Below are 17,192 nucleotides of genomic sequence, written 5' to 3'. Positions count from 1 at the left end.
TGCTGAATAGTAAGAATAAGCATATATATTATTTAAAATACATGCAAATTTGCCTATAAGATAAAATCCTGGAAGTATATTGGCTGAATCAAAGAGTATATATATGCATTTAAATTTTTCATTTTCCTAAACTGTCCTCCATAGAGATTGTACTGAATTTTTACTCCTACTAATAATGAGAGGAAAGTGCTTATTCACTGCAACTCAGCACACTGTTATTAAATTTCTGATCTTTTTAAATCTTATGGATAAAAATTATTTTATGGTAACCTAATAATTTGGAATTATCATATTTTTTAAAAGATTTATTTATTTGAGAGAGAAAGTATATGTGAGCAGGGGGAGAGGGAGAAGGAGAAGAAGAGAATCTCAAGCAGACTCCCCAGTGGGTGTGGAGCCTGACATGGGGCTGGATCTCACAACACCAAGATCAAGACCTGGGCCAAAACCAAGAGTCAGATGCTTAACCAACTGAGCCACCCAGGTGCCCCTATCTTACCATATTTCATCATGGGAAGATACCATCATTTGAAAGGTATACCATTATTTTACATAACTCTATATAAGAAAGAGTTACAAAGTAAACTATTTTTCAAATCATCAATTTTGAAATGTATAAAAATTGCAGATTTCAGAAATAATTTCAGAGATGTGAAAATATGAACAGGTGCTTCTTAGAATCAATGAGATAGGACTATGAGGAAGACTGAGTATCTGGAAAAGTCTTTTAAATATGCAAGAATTAGGAATACAGCAAACATAAATGTCTCCCCAGAACAAATAAAACAAATAAATTATTTGAAGCCACAATCCATACAACTAAAATGTCTTTAAAAATGAAGAATTTATAAAGTGGAGAAATGGTGAAAAGGGTTAGCAATTAGCATTTAATTTGGTTAAATCTAAATGTGATTATAACGAACAAAACAGAATTGCTATAATTGTTAAAATAATAGGTACATGTATAAAAAATAAAAATTTGTGAAAATTACTGTGACAAAAATTCCAGAACATCTCATTAAAATGTTAGCAAAAACAAAAGTATTCTTCATCTTCATGATAAAGAGGCATTTAATAAAATTTAACATCCACTCTAAGATTTAACATCTTTTTTTTTTTTTTTTTTTTTTTTTTTTTTATCTTTCAGGGGTACCTGGCTAGTTCTGTCAATAGAACATGTGACTCTTCATCTCAGCATTGTGAGTTCCATCCAGCCCCACGGTGGGCATGGAGTATACTTAAAAAAAAAATTTTTTTTCAATGAAATGGGAATATAGGTTTCTATTCTAATGGGGGAGGGGCTTAAGCACACATACACACAAACTCATAATTATTAAATACACATACAGGCCAGCATAGGGGCACCTGGGTGGCTCAGCGGTTGAGCATCTGCCTTCAGCCCAGGGCCTGATCCTGGAGACCCTGGATTGAGTCCCACGTTGAGCTCCCTCCATGGAGCCTGCTTCTCCCTCTGCCTATGTCTCTACCTCTCTCTGTCTCATGAATGAATAAATTTTTAAAAAATGGCCACCATAATGCTTAATGGTAAAACACCAACAGCATTCCCATTAAAGCAAGGAATAACATTACAATATTAAGGAAGCCTACTATTACTCTGTTATTAGCATTGTTCTAGAAGTGCTGAATGATACAGTGAGACTAAAAAAAAAAAAAATGAGGGGGGCGCCTGGGTGGCTCAGTGGTTGACTGTCTGCCTTTGGCTCAGATGGTGATCCTGGGGTCCTGGGATCGAGTCCCACGTTAGGCTCCCTGCATGGAGTCTGCTTCTCTCTCTGCCTATGTCTCTGCCTCTCTGTGTCTCCCAGGAATAAATAAATTCTTTAAAAAAAATGAGGGATTAGTATTAAAATGGAGGGGTCTAAGCTATCATTTTACATGTGTCAATATACCCAAAACACTTAATTCACTGTGAAACCACTGGAAGTAATAAAATCTTTCAAAGGTAAGCTGGTTATAAAATTAGTATACAAAATTAAGCAGTTTTCCTACCAATTTCCCAAAAAATCAATAGAAAATATAATGGAAGAAAAAAAACATATCTCTTAAAATTCCTAGGAACAAATTCAACACCAAATAACTTATATTAAGAAAACTTAAAACATTACCTGAACAGGGACACTTGGGTGGCTTAGTTGGTTAACTAGCTGACTCTTAATTTTGGATCAGGTCATGATCTCAAGGTTGTGGGATGGAGCCCTGTGTCCAGCTCCACTCAGGGTGGAGTCAGTCCGCTTGTCCCTATCCCTCTGCTTTTCCCCTGCTGGTGCTTTCTCTCTCTCTCTCTGTCTCAAATAAATAAATTAAATCTTTTTTTTTTTTTTTAACCCACACTACTAAAATAGAGAAAAGACTTTAAAATGATACGCCTTTTTCTCAGAAAGCAAGACAATAAAACGAAGAGCTCTTTTGTCTCTAAATTAATCTACAGGGATCCCTGGGTGGCGCAGCGGTTTGGCGCCTGCCTTTGGCTCAGGGCGCGATCCTGGAGACCGGGGATCGAATCCCACGTCGGGCTCCTGGTGCATGGAGCCTGCTTCTCCCTCTGCCTGTGTCTCTGCCTCTCTCTCTCTCTCTCTCTCTCTCTGTGTGACTATCATAAATAAATAAAAATTTAAAAAAATAAATAAATAAATTAATTAATCTACACATTCAATGTAATCTAAATCATTACCAAGAAGTTGTTTGCAATTCTTTTTAGAAGACAAATGGAATCTAAAATTCACTGGGAAACAACTGTAAGAATACCATTAAAAAAATCTGGAAAATAAGAATAATATAAAAATAAAATAAGAGTAATAAAAATATTTTTAAGCAATATTAATTCAGTTAGTGTAATACTGGTCTTCCATTTCCACTTCAGAAAGCTGCAAGAGAATATTAACTCCATCCCAACAATGAGAATAAGCTAAATAACCCACAAAATTTAGTGTTTTCTTAAAGCCCACCAAGGACTGAGAATTCAGGAAAGCTAATGATCCAAAATCCAGAAAATGACTATCCCTACCTAGGACTGCAGAGACCCCTGGCTGCTTTCATCTTTGGCAGGGCAGCAGGAAGAGGAGGAGGTTGCTTCACAAAGTAATGGAGGGCAAAAGATAAGCAAACTGTATCTTTAAGTATCTTTAAATCTTGAAACAAAGTTGGCCAAGAATTCTATATCCAATAAAAATATCCTTCAAAAATGAAAGCAAAATAAAATTTCAGACAAAGCTGAAAGAATTTGTGCCACACACAAATTCTGCGCTACAAATGAATTGAAATATTCTTTACAGTGAAGGAAAATAACATATAGAAACTCAGTTCCACAGGAAGCAAGAGAGAAATCAAAAAGGGTAAATAGGATTTCACTTTCTGCTGCTCTATTATTGGTGTATAGAAATGCAAAAGACCTCTGTGCATTGATTTTATATCCTGTGACTTTGCTGGATTCCTGTACCAGTTCTAGCAATTTTTTGGTGGAGTCTTTTGGTCTTTCTATATAAATGTCATCTATGAAGAGCGAAAGTTTGACTTCCTTACTGATTGGATGCCCTTTCTTTTTTTTTTTTTTTTCTTTTCTTTTTGGATGCCTCTGATTGCTGAGGTGAGGACTTCCCATACAATGTCAAACAACAGTGGTGAGAGTGGACATTCTTGTCTTGTTCCTGACCTTAGGGGAAAAGCTGTTTTTCTTCATTGAGGATGATATTAGCTATGGATCCTTCATATATGGACTTTATAATGTTGAGGTATGTTCCTTCTATCCCTACTTTCTTGAGGATTTTTTTTTTAATATTTTATTTACTTGAGAGACAGAGATGGTGACAGAGACAATGAGAGACAGCATGAGTGGGGAGGAGAGGGAGAAGCAGGTTCCCCACCAATCAGCAGGATGTGGGGCTCGATCCCAGGGCCCTGGGGTCATGACTTGAGCTGAAGGCAGATGCTTAACTGAGCCACACAGGTGTCTCCTTTTATTTTATTTTTTTCAAAGACTTATTTGAGAGAGAGCACAAGCAGAGAGAAGAGAAAGTATTTTCTTGAGGATTTTTTTAAATCAAGAAACAATGGTATATTTTGTCAAATGCTTTTCTGCATCTATTTAGAGGATCATATGGTTCTTTGTTTTTTTAAGATTTTATTTATTTATTCACGAGAGACGCAGAGAGGTAGAAACATAGGCAGAGGGAGAAGCAGGCTCCATGTGGGAAGCCCAATGAGGGACTCCATCCCCAACACTGGATCATGCCCTGAACCAAAGGCAGATGCTTAACCACTGAGTCACCCAGATGCCCCAGGATCATGTGGTTCTTATCCTTTCTTTTATGAATGTGGTATATCACATGTATTGATTTGCAGATATCAAACCACCTCTGCAGACCAGGTATAAATCCCACTTGGTTGTGGTGAAAAGATGTGGTATATATATACACAACGGAATACTGCTCAGCCATCAAAAAGAAGGGAATCTGGCCATTTACAATGATATCATGGATGGAACTAAAGGATATTATGCTAAGTGAAATAAATCAGTCAGAGAAAGACAAATACCATAAGATTTCACTCTTTTGTGCAATTTAAGAAACAAAACAGATGAACATAGGGGAAGGGAAGGAAAAATAAAGACAGGGACGCAGGGACTCCTGAGTGGCTCAGTGGTCAAGCGCATCTCCCTTTGGCTCAGGTCGTGATCCTGGGGTCCCCCACAGAGAGCCTGCTTCTCCCTCTGCTTGTGTCTCTGCCTCTCTGTCTCTCATGAATAAATAAATAAAATCTTAAAAAAAAAAAAAGAAGGGAGGCAAATCATAAGAGACTCTTAACTATAGGGAACAAACTGAGGGTGCTCGAGGGGAGGTGGGTAGGGAAATGGGATAATTGGGTGATGGGCATTACGGAGGGTACTTGATGTAGTGAGCACTGGATGTTGTATGTAACTGATGAATCACTAAATTCTACCCCTGAAACTAATATTACACTATATGTAAACTAACTTGAATTTAAATAAAATCTTGAAAAAAAAAAAAAAAATAAATAAATAAAATCTTGAAAGAACAAAAAAGGTAAATATGTTGATAAATACAAAGGAATTTTTGAACATTACGTATACACATGCATCTTTAAATTTCACTAAAAAATTGATTTCTTTAAATTAAAAGTAATAAAAATATAAGTCACATATAGAAGTAAATTGTGTAAGAGCACAAAAGAAGATGGTAATTGCAAATATAAATGTAATAATATTCTTACACTGTTGATTAAGTACTAGAGTATCTTTGAAAATACGTTGTGATAAATTCAAGAAACATAATAAAAAGATAGGAAAAGAAATATTTTTCTAAATATTCTAAAGAAGGCAAGGGAAGACAACCAAAGAGTAAATGAGAAAAACGGAAAAAAGAACACCAGCACTGGCGGTATTAAGTAAGAATGATAAATCACTGACCTCTACCTCTGAAACCAGTAATACATTACATGTTAATTAATTGAATTTAAATTTAAAAAGAATATCAATATGCTTAACCTAAACACAGAAAAAAGTTTCAAAAATATCAATGGACCATATACCACTATTAGAACACAGAGATTGTTGTGAGACTGGATAAACACCTACAACCCAACTGTACGTAGTTTATAAGAAACACACTTTAAACATAAACACACAGATGAGTTAAAAGGAAAAGATAGCAAGAGGCAAACATTAAGCTTCTATTAATGTCAGAACAGGATTCCATTTAAAAAGTATTTTCAGATATAGAATGGGCATTTCATAATGATAAAAGAGTCAATTTGGCAAAAAGACACAGCTTTCTTAAAAAGTATATGTGACTAATAACACTACCAAATCATAAAGAAAAAAAAAACCTGACAGAACTGAAGGGAGAAATAGATAAATCTACAATTATAATTAGAGACTTGAGACTTAACACGTCTCCCAAAGTAACTGACAGAACAAGGAGACATTAAAAATGTGAAGATAAAAGGTTTGAGCAACACTCTCAACAAGCTTTACCTAACTGACATTTAGACCACTCCACCCACCACCAGTAGAATACAATTTTCCCTCAAGGGTAACTGGAGCATTCCCCAAGACAGACTATATATTATAAAACAATTAATAAAATTTGTACGAGAGACTGAACTGGTACCAAATACCAAAATGTATCAGATATAAAAGAGATGTTATAAATTGTATTGTTTACACTGTCCAACTTTGTGATTAGGCAAAACAAAACAAAACAAAACAAAAAAACCCACCTCAATAAATTTAAAGGTACTGAAATCATACATGTTTTTTGACCACAACATTGCTAATTTAGGAATCAATAGCAATGATCTACCTAAAAAATTCTAAAATATTTGGAAATAAAAATAACATACCCAGTAATAGATCAAAGAAATCACAGGGAAATTTTAAAATATTTTTAACTGAATGATAATGAAAACATTCCAAATTTGTGGTGTCTAGCTAAAGCATGCTTAGAGAAAACTTACAGCTTTAAATGCCTAAAAGGAAAAGAAGGTGTAAAAGCAATTATTTATGCTTCCACCTTAATAAGTCAGAAAAGGAGGAACAAATTAAACCCAAAGTAAAAGAAACAAAATGAAGGAGGAGAAATTTGTGAACAGAGAACAGGAAAACAGAGAAAATCAACAAAGTGAAAAAATTTAAATATAGGACATATCACACTATGAAATCACAAAGTTGGACGGTGTAAACAATACAATTTATATCATCTCTTTTATATCTGATACATTTTGGTATTTGGTGCCAGTTCAGTCTCTGGAACAAATCTTATTAATTGTTTTATAATAAATATTTCTAATAAAAATGTGGTTTCCTAGTTTTTCAACCACTGTCACGTTGGCACCAATCTCATGTTTGCAGTTTTCTCACTTTGGACTGGCTGAGCTTTGAGCACCCATTTAACTCTAAAATTATAATGATTTGCCTGGCAATTATAATTACCGATAATTAGAGCAACGTCTTGCACAGAGTTGTTTCAATGGCTGGATGCACAATCCTTCTGCGCTATTAAATACAGAAATTTTGCAGAATACTGGCAATGTTGGGCACAGATAAATATAAAGCGATCAAAATTTTTTCATCACATAAAAAGTATATACGTACCAGTAGATGTTTCTTTGGCCAATACATGTGTAATTAACGTCCTACTAAAGGATGAGGCACCTGTGGCTACTCCATAAATATTGATGTTAAGATGATGAAAGTAATATCGCCTTACAGTACGCTGCCTACGTCTAAACCAAAGCAATCAATGCATAAATGCTTAGAGAAATAAATGCTTAAGAGAAAATCCAAAACCGTAGATATAAACGTGATTTTCCCAATAAGCTATTTCATAGAGACTCCTAGTTTATAATGGGGTTTTTGCTCTGTGCATTATCATCTATTACATGAAAAATAATCCCACCCCCTCTCCTGGCAAACCCACGGCGTCACGGGGTGGTTGCCAGGTCGGATTTTTCCCCCTCTCCATCTTTCTCCAGAGCATCAGGTATCTGACCATTGACATCATCTGAGCGCCCGACCAGGTGATGCGCGTTCCCAGCACCGGGTGGTGGGTGCGCGGCCGCGGGATGTGCGCGCCGAACGCCTCGGGTGCTCGGCCTTTCTGCAGTTCGCCTCAAACCGCGCACTGATTAAGGTTTTTTTTTGTTTTGTTTTGTTTTCTTTTTAAAAAGATTTTATTTATTCATGAGAAACAGAGAGAGAGAGAGAGAGGCAGAGGCACAGACAGAGGTTGAAGCAGGCCCCCTGCAGGGAGCCTGACGCGGGACTCGACCCCGGGTCTCCGGGGTCACGCCCTGGGCCGCTGAGCCACCGGGGCTGCCCCTCAGGTTTTTGTTTTTACCCAAACGCTTGCCACTTCGTTTCTAGAGAAGGCATTTCCATTACAAAATAATGACATAAAAACAAACACAACAGAAGGGGGGGAAAAAAAAAAAAAAAAAAGGCGAGCCGCAAGGCACCTGAAGGCCGTGACCGTCCGCCTCAGGGGGAGGCGACCTCCACCTCGGCGAGAAGCCACCCCAGCAAGCGGGCCCGGGGCGGGGGCGGGGGCCGGGGCCGGGCGAGCCCTCCCGCCCTGAGGGGGCCCAAGGGCCGCCGGACACGGCTCCTGGGCCGTCCTGCCCCCGGGGAGCTCGGGCCGGGGCGCCGTCCGGAGGGAGGCCGCGGGCGCCGGCGAGGCCCCGAGAGACCGCGTGTGCGCGCGGCGAGCGCCTCCCGCCGCGCCTCCACCTCGGGGCGTCGCCACGGGAACCCGGGGTTTCGGCCTCCGGCCGCGGGGAGGCCGGGGGAGGGCGCGGGCCGCCGCCCGGAGGGAGGGGGGAGGGGGGAGGGAGCGGGGGAGGGGGCCGAGGCCGCACTCTCACCGCGACGCTGCAGCCGCGACGCGCCGGTCCTCCGCCACCTCGGGCCGCGCTCGGCTGCGCGGAGGCCCGTCCCGGCGCCCGTCCCCGTCCCCGCCGCCGCCGCCGCCGCCGCCGCCGCCCGCGAGCCCCGAGACGCCGCCGGGCCCCTCCCGCAGCCCGTGCCCCTCCGCACCCGTGCGTGGAGGTGTCGGGCTCCGGCTGCGGGCGGCGGGAGATTTAAACCCGGCGGCCTGGCGCGCGCGGCGTCTCGGCCCGGCGTCCGCGTTCTCGCCCTCTCGGGCCCTCGGTCGGTTTGGGGATCAACTCCGGGACCCATTCCGGTCCTCCTTCGCCAGATTCCGGGCTATTAACAAACACCGCAGCGCTCAGAGCATCGGAGTGAAGGAACTGAGCGTGAGACCTCTGAGGCGTTCCGGGTTTCCTTTTCCAAGCCCGGTGCCCCAGCCCAGGGGGGCGGGGAGGGGGGGTCCCCTAGCTCCTCCAGGCCCGCCCCGCCCCGCCCCGCACCTGCAGGCCCCTCCGGGGCCGCCCCGACCGGGCGCTGAGCTCCCGAGCCTCAGGCATTCCGGAGTCCGCGCCAGTGCCGCACGCGGGGACCGTTCACGTGCTGCATTGAACTCTCCTCTTAAAGAGGATTGAGTTAATAACTGTTAATAACTGACCTCAGATGCACATATGCATAATCATAACTTGTAAATGAGGTCTTCGAGAGTAGACGGCAAAAATGGAGACTAAGAACTTAATTTTTTTTTTAATGGTAAACAAGGCAAAAGTAAATTGTTACTGGTGGAAGAGAATTTAAATTCAAAGAACTTTCTTTTTAAAGATGACTCCGAATATCCTATCACTTTACTGAGGCTTTACAAAATACGAATTATAACTGTGACATAGGCTATTAAGCTTGCACTCCAGGTGGTAACTAATAAGTTTGTAAAATGTGGAAGATGGAGTGAGTTTCTAGAATATTGCTACAAAGCACTTACCTTAAAAACCTGAAACAAGTGGGGTTTTTTTTATTTATTTTTTAAATTTTTTATGGGAGACACACAGAGAAAGGCAGAGACACAAGCAGAGGGAGAAGCAGGCTCCATGCAGGGAGCCCAAGGTGGGACTTGATCCTGGGATTCCAGGAACACGCTCTGAGCTGAAGGCAGATGCTTAACCGCTGAGCCACCCAGGCATCCCAAAAGAAGTAGTTTTAGAATAGGATAAAGAATAGGGTATCACTGAGACATCATGTATGAGAGGAAAGGGTTTATTCCAGAGGCAGCCAAAGAAAGAGATAAAAGGGCATGCTTCAAATCTAGAAGGGGGAGGGATTTTTTTTTTTTTAATAAAAGGGTTGGTGTTACACATATATTGATGAAAAGGAAGAGGGAAACTTGTGGTTTTTCATGAGGAAAGATGGAGCATGCTTACTGAGCAAACATGTAACATACATCCCATATTCACTTGTGGTGGAGACTTAAAATGAGGCAAAGTCCAGCACCTGCTGTCAGGGATTTTAGGACAAGGAAAGGGGCTATGGGCATGCTCCAGGAGAGCCCAGATAAACTGGAGGGGGTCTTGGGCTCATTATCTAGGGTGAGGAAGACCGGGCCTTCTGTTCATAGGCTGGAACCCTATCAGTGACTTCTAGCCTAGGTCTCCCTAGTGGATTTGTTAGTGGGGTCTGGAAACACACAATAGCTGATTAGGGAGAAACAGGCCTCTGAAAAACAAGCTTTAGATTTCTGGTTAATTTTGACCTCGTTAACCCTAGGGGTGACAATCTCGGAGTCCACAGCTTTTCTCAGGTTCTCCAAGTCTAGATCCTTCGAAGGGAAGAATTAGCATTTGGCAAATGAGGAGAACTGCTGTACTTCCTCAGATCTTTCCTGACTCACTCATGCTAAGTTTAGCATCCCTCCTAAGGACATATTTCTACTCTCAACAATTGTAATTTTTTTTCTGCCTGTCTTCCCCATTGGATGCTGAGCTCCTCCAAAGTAAAATATTTATGCATTTCAGTAGCTGAGTCTTCAAGAGTAATACATACTGCATTCTGAATGTTTATTCAATAAGTGAACAGAAGGAAAGACAGCTAATTGACAACTGAAGGATACTGTATAAAATATCTAAAAAGAACTGAACACTTTTCTTCCTAAAGAATAAATGACTCTAATGTGGTAAGAAAATGACTTTCAGAATGTTACCATGCATGATATGTTAAGTTTCTTGGGATATTTTGGAAAATGCTTGTTCCAACAGGATAAAGTTTAATTCAAGAGAATATTAAACTAGTATGTTTCTTCAGCTCAATCTGAGGCAGATAAAGGCACTCCAAGAAATACACCAGAAAGTCAGAGTACTGTGGGCAAGGCCTGTTGATTTTGTTTACTTAACTGGAGAAAATAAATGAAAGATACACAATGTCTCCAAGTCACCATAAAAATGTAGCATTTACACATCACATTTCCTTCACAGGTCACTCCAGAAAGTGGGCAAGTGGAGGCAGTTTAAGAATGGTTTCAGCAAATATGGTGGAGCTACTGACGCTCCTGGGCAAGAATCAGGCTTTCTTAATCAGATATTTGATAAATGTTTATAGAATGAATTAGTAATCTTCCATTAGCTGTTGGATTGATTAAAAATATATATTTAAATGCCTTTAGCCCCTTAACAGAAAATGAGGCTCCCAAAGTAGTTAAAATTTAGTATTTCTAAATGGGCTTTTTTAGAAAACAAAAGAATTTAACACTATTCAAATACTTTTATATGGGAAGATGTTTCATCTAGAAGTGCGAATATTTTTAGAAGTACTATCTAATTTTATATCAACAGATTTATCTTAATATAAAGTGCTTTCCTCCACTGTAGGCTTCTACAAGTGAACTAGAAGACCATTAGATGACTTGGGATGTCACTTGGGAGCTTTGAGAGGCTCCACAAATCTGGGATCCCAGAACAATAAACAGCAATGATCTTTTGCACTATCAAGCAGACCTCTGGTGAGTCTCCTAAATAAAACTTCAATTGGTATTTAAAAACATACTAAGAATTCTATGCTTTGGTACTATTTTACTCTTATTAAAGATCAGGGATCTACTGAACCTGATATCGTGGAAATAGCTCCCATTTCTTCAAGGTGTTCCAGTTTCCTTTTCATCTGTTTGACCTTATCAAGGAAATCAGAAGTAACAGGTCAGTGGCCGTTAGTGAGGGTATGGAAAGCTATCTTCCCAGATGCTTACACTATTACTTACTTACAAATGGCAAGCTAAACATGCTTTCTCCCATGTTGATTCAAGGCTAGAATTAGAGACAGTATCATTAGGATGATTTTTTTTAATGTCAAATGCTATAGACCTATAAAAAAAGTATTTCCCTTTTTGGTTGTTTCCCCCTGAAACAACCACTGGACTTAATTTGGTATTACTAATTCCCTGGCATGTTGTCTATATTTTTACTAACTATCCATATCCATATAATTGTTTGACATGTTTCTCAACTCAGATTGTACCTAACAAGATCATTTCTCTGGATCTTTAATTACTCTGAGGCATGTGTCCTATCTCCATCATTAATTGGCTATACACCTTCATACAAGGTATTTAAGCTGTCTGGATTGTCGTTTCCTTTAATAACATGAATAATGTAATAATTCAAATGATATGAATGAGTAACAGGATAATTTCTAAAGTTGCCTTTTGGTTATATGCAATTCCCATATGAAAAGAAATAGTCTTTAAAGAACACATATATTATTATGCTAATACATTTAGTGGTATACTAAAATTGAAATTTATTTTAAAGGCAAGAACATGCAAAGCTGAACATAACATTATGGTCATTTGGTACCAATAAATGCCACAGAAATTTATATATAGCCTTTCTTTTATGTAGGTGAAGACATAAACTTATTCTTCACATTTATAAAAATATCATTCTTATGGATGACCTAATCATTAGCAGAATATATATGTAGTATTTAGAGCTTGAGCTCTAGACTCAGATACATCCAAATTCAAATCCTGACTTATTTATTGGCTACATGAAATCTGGTCAAATGACTCGACCCCTCTAACACACATATTTCTCTTTTAAAATAAAGGTCACTGGGGGATCCCTGGGTAGCTCAGTGGTTTACACCTGCCTTTGGCCCAGGGCATGATCCTAGAATCCCAGGATCGGGTCCCACATCGGGCTTCCTGTGTGGAGCTTGTTTCTCCCTCTGCCTGTGTCTCTGCCTCTCTCTCTCTCTGTGTGTGTCTCATGAATAAATAAATAAAATCTTAAAAAAAAAAAAAAGAAAAGAAAAAAGAAAATCTTGAAAAAAAAGTAAAATAAAGATCACTTAATCATTTTAATATCAAAGGATTGCTATGGTAGGATACAGGTGGATTTGGGTGGGTTTTGTGTGTGTGTGTTTGCCATTTTAATAGACACTACCAGTAAATAATTTACTTCTTCAAATCTGTGGATATCAGTAGATACTTTAACAAAGATAGCCTATCTAGCCCTATTAAGCAACCCCCAAAATTCTACTAAGTTATGTTAAAAGATATATCTAGCTTAAAATCAAAACCACAAGAAATATCAAGTTTTGGCAAGGATGTAGAGAAAAAGGAACCCTCTTGCACTGTTGGTACGAATGCAAGCTGGTGCAGTCACTGTGGAAACTTGTATGGTGGTTCCTCAAAGAGTTAAAAATGGACCTACCCAACAATTCAGTAATCACAATACTGGTATTTAACCCCAAAATACAAAAACCCTAATTCAAAGGGATACATGCAATCCCTATGTTGATTGCAGCATTATTTACAACAGCCCAAATGTCCATCAGTAGGTGAATGGACGTAGTATGTATATACAATGGAATATTATTTAGCCATAAAAAGAATTAAATCTTGCCATTTGCAATGACATGGATGAAGCTAGAGTATAATGCTTAAGTTAAATAACTCAGAGAAAGACAAATACTATATGATTTCATTCATGTGGAATTTAAGAAACAAGCCAAGGAAAAAAGACAAACAAAGGAACAGCCTCTTAACTATACAGAACTGATGGTTACCAGAGGGGAGGTGGATGGGGGGTGTGGGTGAAATAGGTGATGGGGATTAAGGAGTACACTTGCTATGATGAGCACTGGGTGATGTACAGAATCAGTACAATCAGTGTTGTCGAATCAGTAGATTGTACAACTGAAATTAATACAACACTGTGTTAACTATATTGGCATTAAAATGAAAATCATAAAAAAGGAAAAAAGATAATTAGCTTATATAACAAAATATTAACATTACTTTTTTTTTTTTTTTTTTACAGCTCCCACCCCTACCCACTCTTATCCCTTTTTTTTCTTATCCCTTTTTAGTATGTTTGATACTAGAAGTCTAGGATAGTCTAAAAATGTCAGTATTAAAGTAAATAAAAGTTCTTGGTGCTTTTATTGGCAGTTTCTCATTAGTAAAATTTGGATTTCACTTGCGTTTTGAAACCTGATTCCAATTAATGAATTTTTAAATAAAAGGAATAATTAAATATTGATTGCCTTGTCTTAAAATGTTATTTTTTTTGTCCTTTTAGGAGCTACAGTAGTATCAAAATTATTTCTCCTTATGTTTGCTTCATATATGTAGTTTTTCAAAATTAGAATACATAAAAATTTTTTTTGTGAAAAGATTTCAATATTATCAAATTTCCAGAGAGTATGTGGTTAGCAGGGTTGTTTGTTCAATTATCCAACTATGTGTATTTTATATCAATTTAAACTTTCATTTGTTCTTTTCCCCAATAATGCTAGGAAGCATTTTGATATATTATTATGCATTGATGACAATAGTTCCAAAATGGCCATTCGAAATTCACAGGACAAAGCAGATACTGGTCATCTATTCCTAAAAATCTATTACGTTTTCCTGCATTCTATGTAGAATTAAAAAATCTTATATAACTTAACTGTCTACCTGGATAATCTCTAGGTATTTGCCACAGCCAGGTTTTGTTTTCATGGTTTCCAATATAAAAAGATAATCATGTCTTAGATAAGACCTGGAGGCAGCTTTAACTAAAAGAGGGAAGCAAAACTGAACTTCTTAGCATATGAAAAAATATATTTTCTTCCTTCCTCGTGTTATTTCTTAGCTATCATTTCTGATGCTTTTGTGCTGCTCCCTGTGCCAGAGGGACCATCTCCACCTTCCCAACCAGTATCTGTCCAGATCTGGCTCAAATATCACTATTCTACAATATTTTTCTTGACATCCAACTTACTTCCCATAAAGCTAGTTGCTTCCTTTTCTATGCCACCTTTCTACCTTATATTTACATCTTTTATACATTTAAGTCACTGTTATAACTAATTCTTATTTATATAATATTTATATAAGTATTTCCATGCAAGGTTATCTTTTTTGGAGGTAGTGTCCATGTCTTAAACATTTTCTGCTTTTCTCCCCTTTCCTCCATCTTCAAAGAGACCCTGGTACATGGGAGAAGTTCAACCTTTGTTCTTGAACTATTAGGTAGACTTTGAGGCTGATTTTTAATGTTAATGCTTATCATTAAGCAGTAAGAAAGGAATTTCTTAAAACTTTGATGAGGTAAGAGCAAGCATCAACAAGTTTATGAATCTCATTACTACGGCAAGATAGCATAAGTAATCTTGTACCAATCAGCAGGTCCTGAGCACTGCACTGCCTCATTCCTAACTTTGCCATTGCTAGGAAAGCAGCAACACTCATTTTTCCACAAGAATCTTGGGAGCAGATAAGTCCATGTAAAGCCCTTGTCTCCGGTGTAACTAAAATAGAGGAAAATGGACCATTGAAAGGGAGACGCCTACTTTGGAGGAAATGGTGGAGGATGGGAGTAGGAGAGCAATATGTTCTAAGGGCACTGAGTCTTCTAGGCTTCAGTTGTCCTCTCATACTTTTCCTGTTTGAAGAATAAGATCTAACCACTTGAGTTACACAAGGAGAGAAACTGGGCAGAAGATTGATCCCAGAGCCTTGATCATTAATGTTACACCCATCCCAAAGGAGAATGCTTGAACCATGAATGTATCCTTGGAACCAGGGTTGAGAATAAGTGAGGAAACAATAAGTGATGCCACTTCCTTTTCTGTTCACTACATCTAATAAATAGGCCTCTTTACCTTTGCTTCAATTACCTAGTGTATGCATACTACAACTGAAAAGCCCAGATTGGGTGTGTAAAGAAAACCTTTAAAATAACTCTGTCCTTAAGGCTCATTCAGGGAACATCCAAAACAAGAATATAAATTCTTCTTTGTCCTATAGAAGTTAAAAAAAAAAAAATGAAAGTAAGAAAGAGAGAGGGAAGAAAGAATACAGAGGGAGAGGGAGAAGATTCCCCACTAAGCCCAGTGTGGGGCTCAATCCCAGAACCCCAAGATCATGACCTGAGCTGAAGGCAGATGCTTAACTGACTGAGCCACCCAGCCACCCCTATTTTTTGGCATTAAAACATACTTTCTTTTAAGAAATGTTATAATAACAGTAGCTCTAGCTCTTGTGTGAAGATGAGGACCAAATCCTATGTATAGACAGAGCTTGGGTCCCTAAGAGTGTGGAATGAAACTTTTCCAGACCTGGACTACCTCTGGATTTCATCTTGTAAGAGAACTAAACTTCTGGCTTAATCTACTGCTAATTCGGCTCTTAATTGCAGCCAAGTATATGTATTATTTCCTAGACCTCTGTTAGGAACATTTTGTGAGATTTACTGAATTACAGTCTAGTGATGAGACTAAACTTATTTTCCATATATTAGAGGCTGAAGTGCTCTGCTTGAGGAATAAGTCACACTTTAAGAAGACATTTACATTAAATATCTGGTATATAATGTATGCATTAAAATAAATGCTAATGATATAAAATTTATAGAATATTATCTAATACTGACTGAAAGGTTTGTCTAAAGATTCTATTCTATACAAGGATATATTAGGAAGAAAGATTCCAGGTTACCATGAAATCTGTATGTAACTTCTAGAGGATTCTAACATCTTTAATACAAGTACTCCACTTAATATATTTCAACAAACTCTTCATTGGCAGCATCTAAATGTTTTAATTTTCTGAATACCCACAAAGTCTTATTATAAACATCAATTATTTTACCCTAAGTAAATTATATTTCTAATTTTTTCTCTATTAGAATGTATTAGTTTTCTTATGATGCTTTTGTTAAACAGCTAATGTACAAAAAAAAACTCGTTTCCTCATCAGAAATAAATATCTGGACAATTACTATATTTTTAATACTTTTACAGCATCTCAAAAGCAAATCTTAATTCAAATGAATACCTCTAAAAGGAAACTAAAAAACTTAGTTTAGTTTCAAGAGTTTGCATATGGCAGAGAAGGCAGGTCACATTTTATATTTTAACAACACAAACTATTGTATAATAAATATAAAATGAAAAACAGTGATAGCAATTAACAAGGGTGAAAACATTATATAAACTTAAAGAGGCTGCTTTCTGAACCATCACTGATACAATCTGAGGATTCTTTATCAATTTCATTTACAGAAACAATCTCTATAGTCAAATTTGTCATTCACTTTCATGCTCCCACGTGAGAAGTAGTAGGTGAATATCTGTAGGAATACAATTTATTGTCTGCTCCTCCACTCAGAAGTAACTGCATAAAGGGAGAGGAAAAAAAACACGTAAACATAATTATTTCATATGATAGTGAAACATAGTTAAATACCGATGATTCTGATTACAGAAAGAATTATAGATGAGCAGTTAACTCGCATTCAGAGTTAATACTTAAAAG

The 17,192-nt window shown here is 38.2% G+C and overlaps 2 protein-coding genes and 1 long non-coding RNA gene across 15 annotated transcripts in view; 1 reads left to right on the top strand and 2 right to left on the bottom strand.

Annotated features, from left to right (window-relative positions):
- ICA1L (islet cell autoantigen 1 like) overlaps nt 1-9,030 on the bottom strand; it is an 80,125-nt gene extending 71,095 nt beyond the window's left edge. For 2 of the 5 annotated variants that reach the window (XM_077885033.1, XM_077885036.1), the window contains exon 1: nt 8,905-9,029. The gene's annotated coding sequence lies outside the window, so the exon portion shown is untranslated. Of the gene's footprint in view, nt 1-8,397; nt 8,491-8,569; nt 8,867-8,904 lie in introns of those variants that run through there. The other 3 variants (XM_077885038.1, XM_077885035.1, XM_077885034.1) reach the window with 3 other exon arrangements.
- LOC144305894 (uncharacterized) lies at nt 8,586-13,831 on the top strand. Of its 5 annotated transcripts, none has more exons than XR_013372905.1 (6): nt 8,586-8,790; nt 10,408-10,565; nt 11,257-11,387; nt 11,473-11,580; nt 11,893-11,986; nt 13,708-13,831. It is a non-coding gene; the product is annotated as an uncharacterized LOC144305894 (long non-coding RNA). The 5 variants fall into 5 exon arrangements; XR_013372907.1 differs by lacking the exon at nt 8,586-8,790 and adding an exon at nt 8,996-9,154; XR_013372908.1 differs by lacking the exon at nt 8,586-8,790 and adding an exon at nt 9,004-9,169.
- The window catches only part of WDR12 (WD repeat domain 12), a 30,497-nt gene continuing 23,711 nt past the window's right edge, over nt 10,407-17,192 (bottom strand). For all 5 annotated transcript variants that reach the window (XM_077885042.1, XM_077885040.1, XM_077885041.1 and 2 more), the window contains one exon: nt 10,407-17,051. In XM_077885042.1, the coding sequence (XP_077741168.1) occupies nt 16,974-17,051 (78 nt within the window). In that variant the 3' untranslated portion in view covers nt 10,407-16,973. The remainder of the gene's footprint in view (nt 17,052-17,192) is intronic.

The sequence above is a fragment of the Canis aureus genome, chromosome 36, assembly GCF_053574225.1.
Source record: "Canis aureus isolate CA01 chromosome 36, VMU_Caureus_v.1.0, whole genome shotgun sequence".
In the NCBI taxonomy this organism is placed as follows: domain Eukaryota; kingdom Metazoa; phylum Chordata; class Mammalia; order Carnivora; family Canidae; genus Canis; species Canis aureus.
This window is presented reverse-complemented; position numbering and strand designations above follow the sequence as displayed.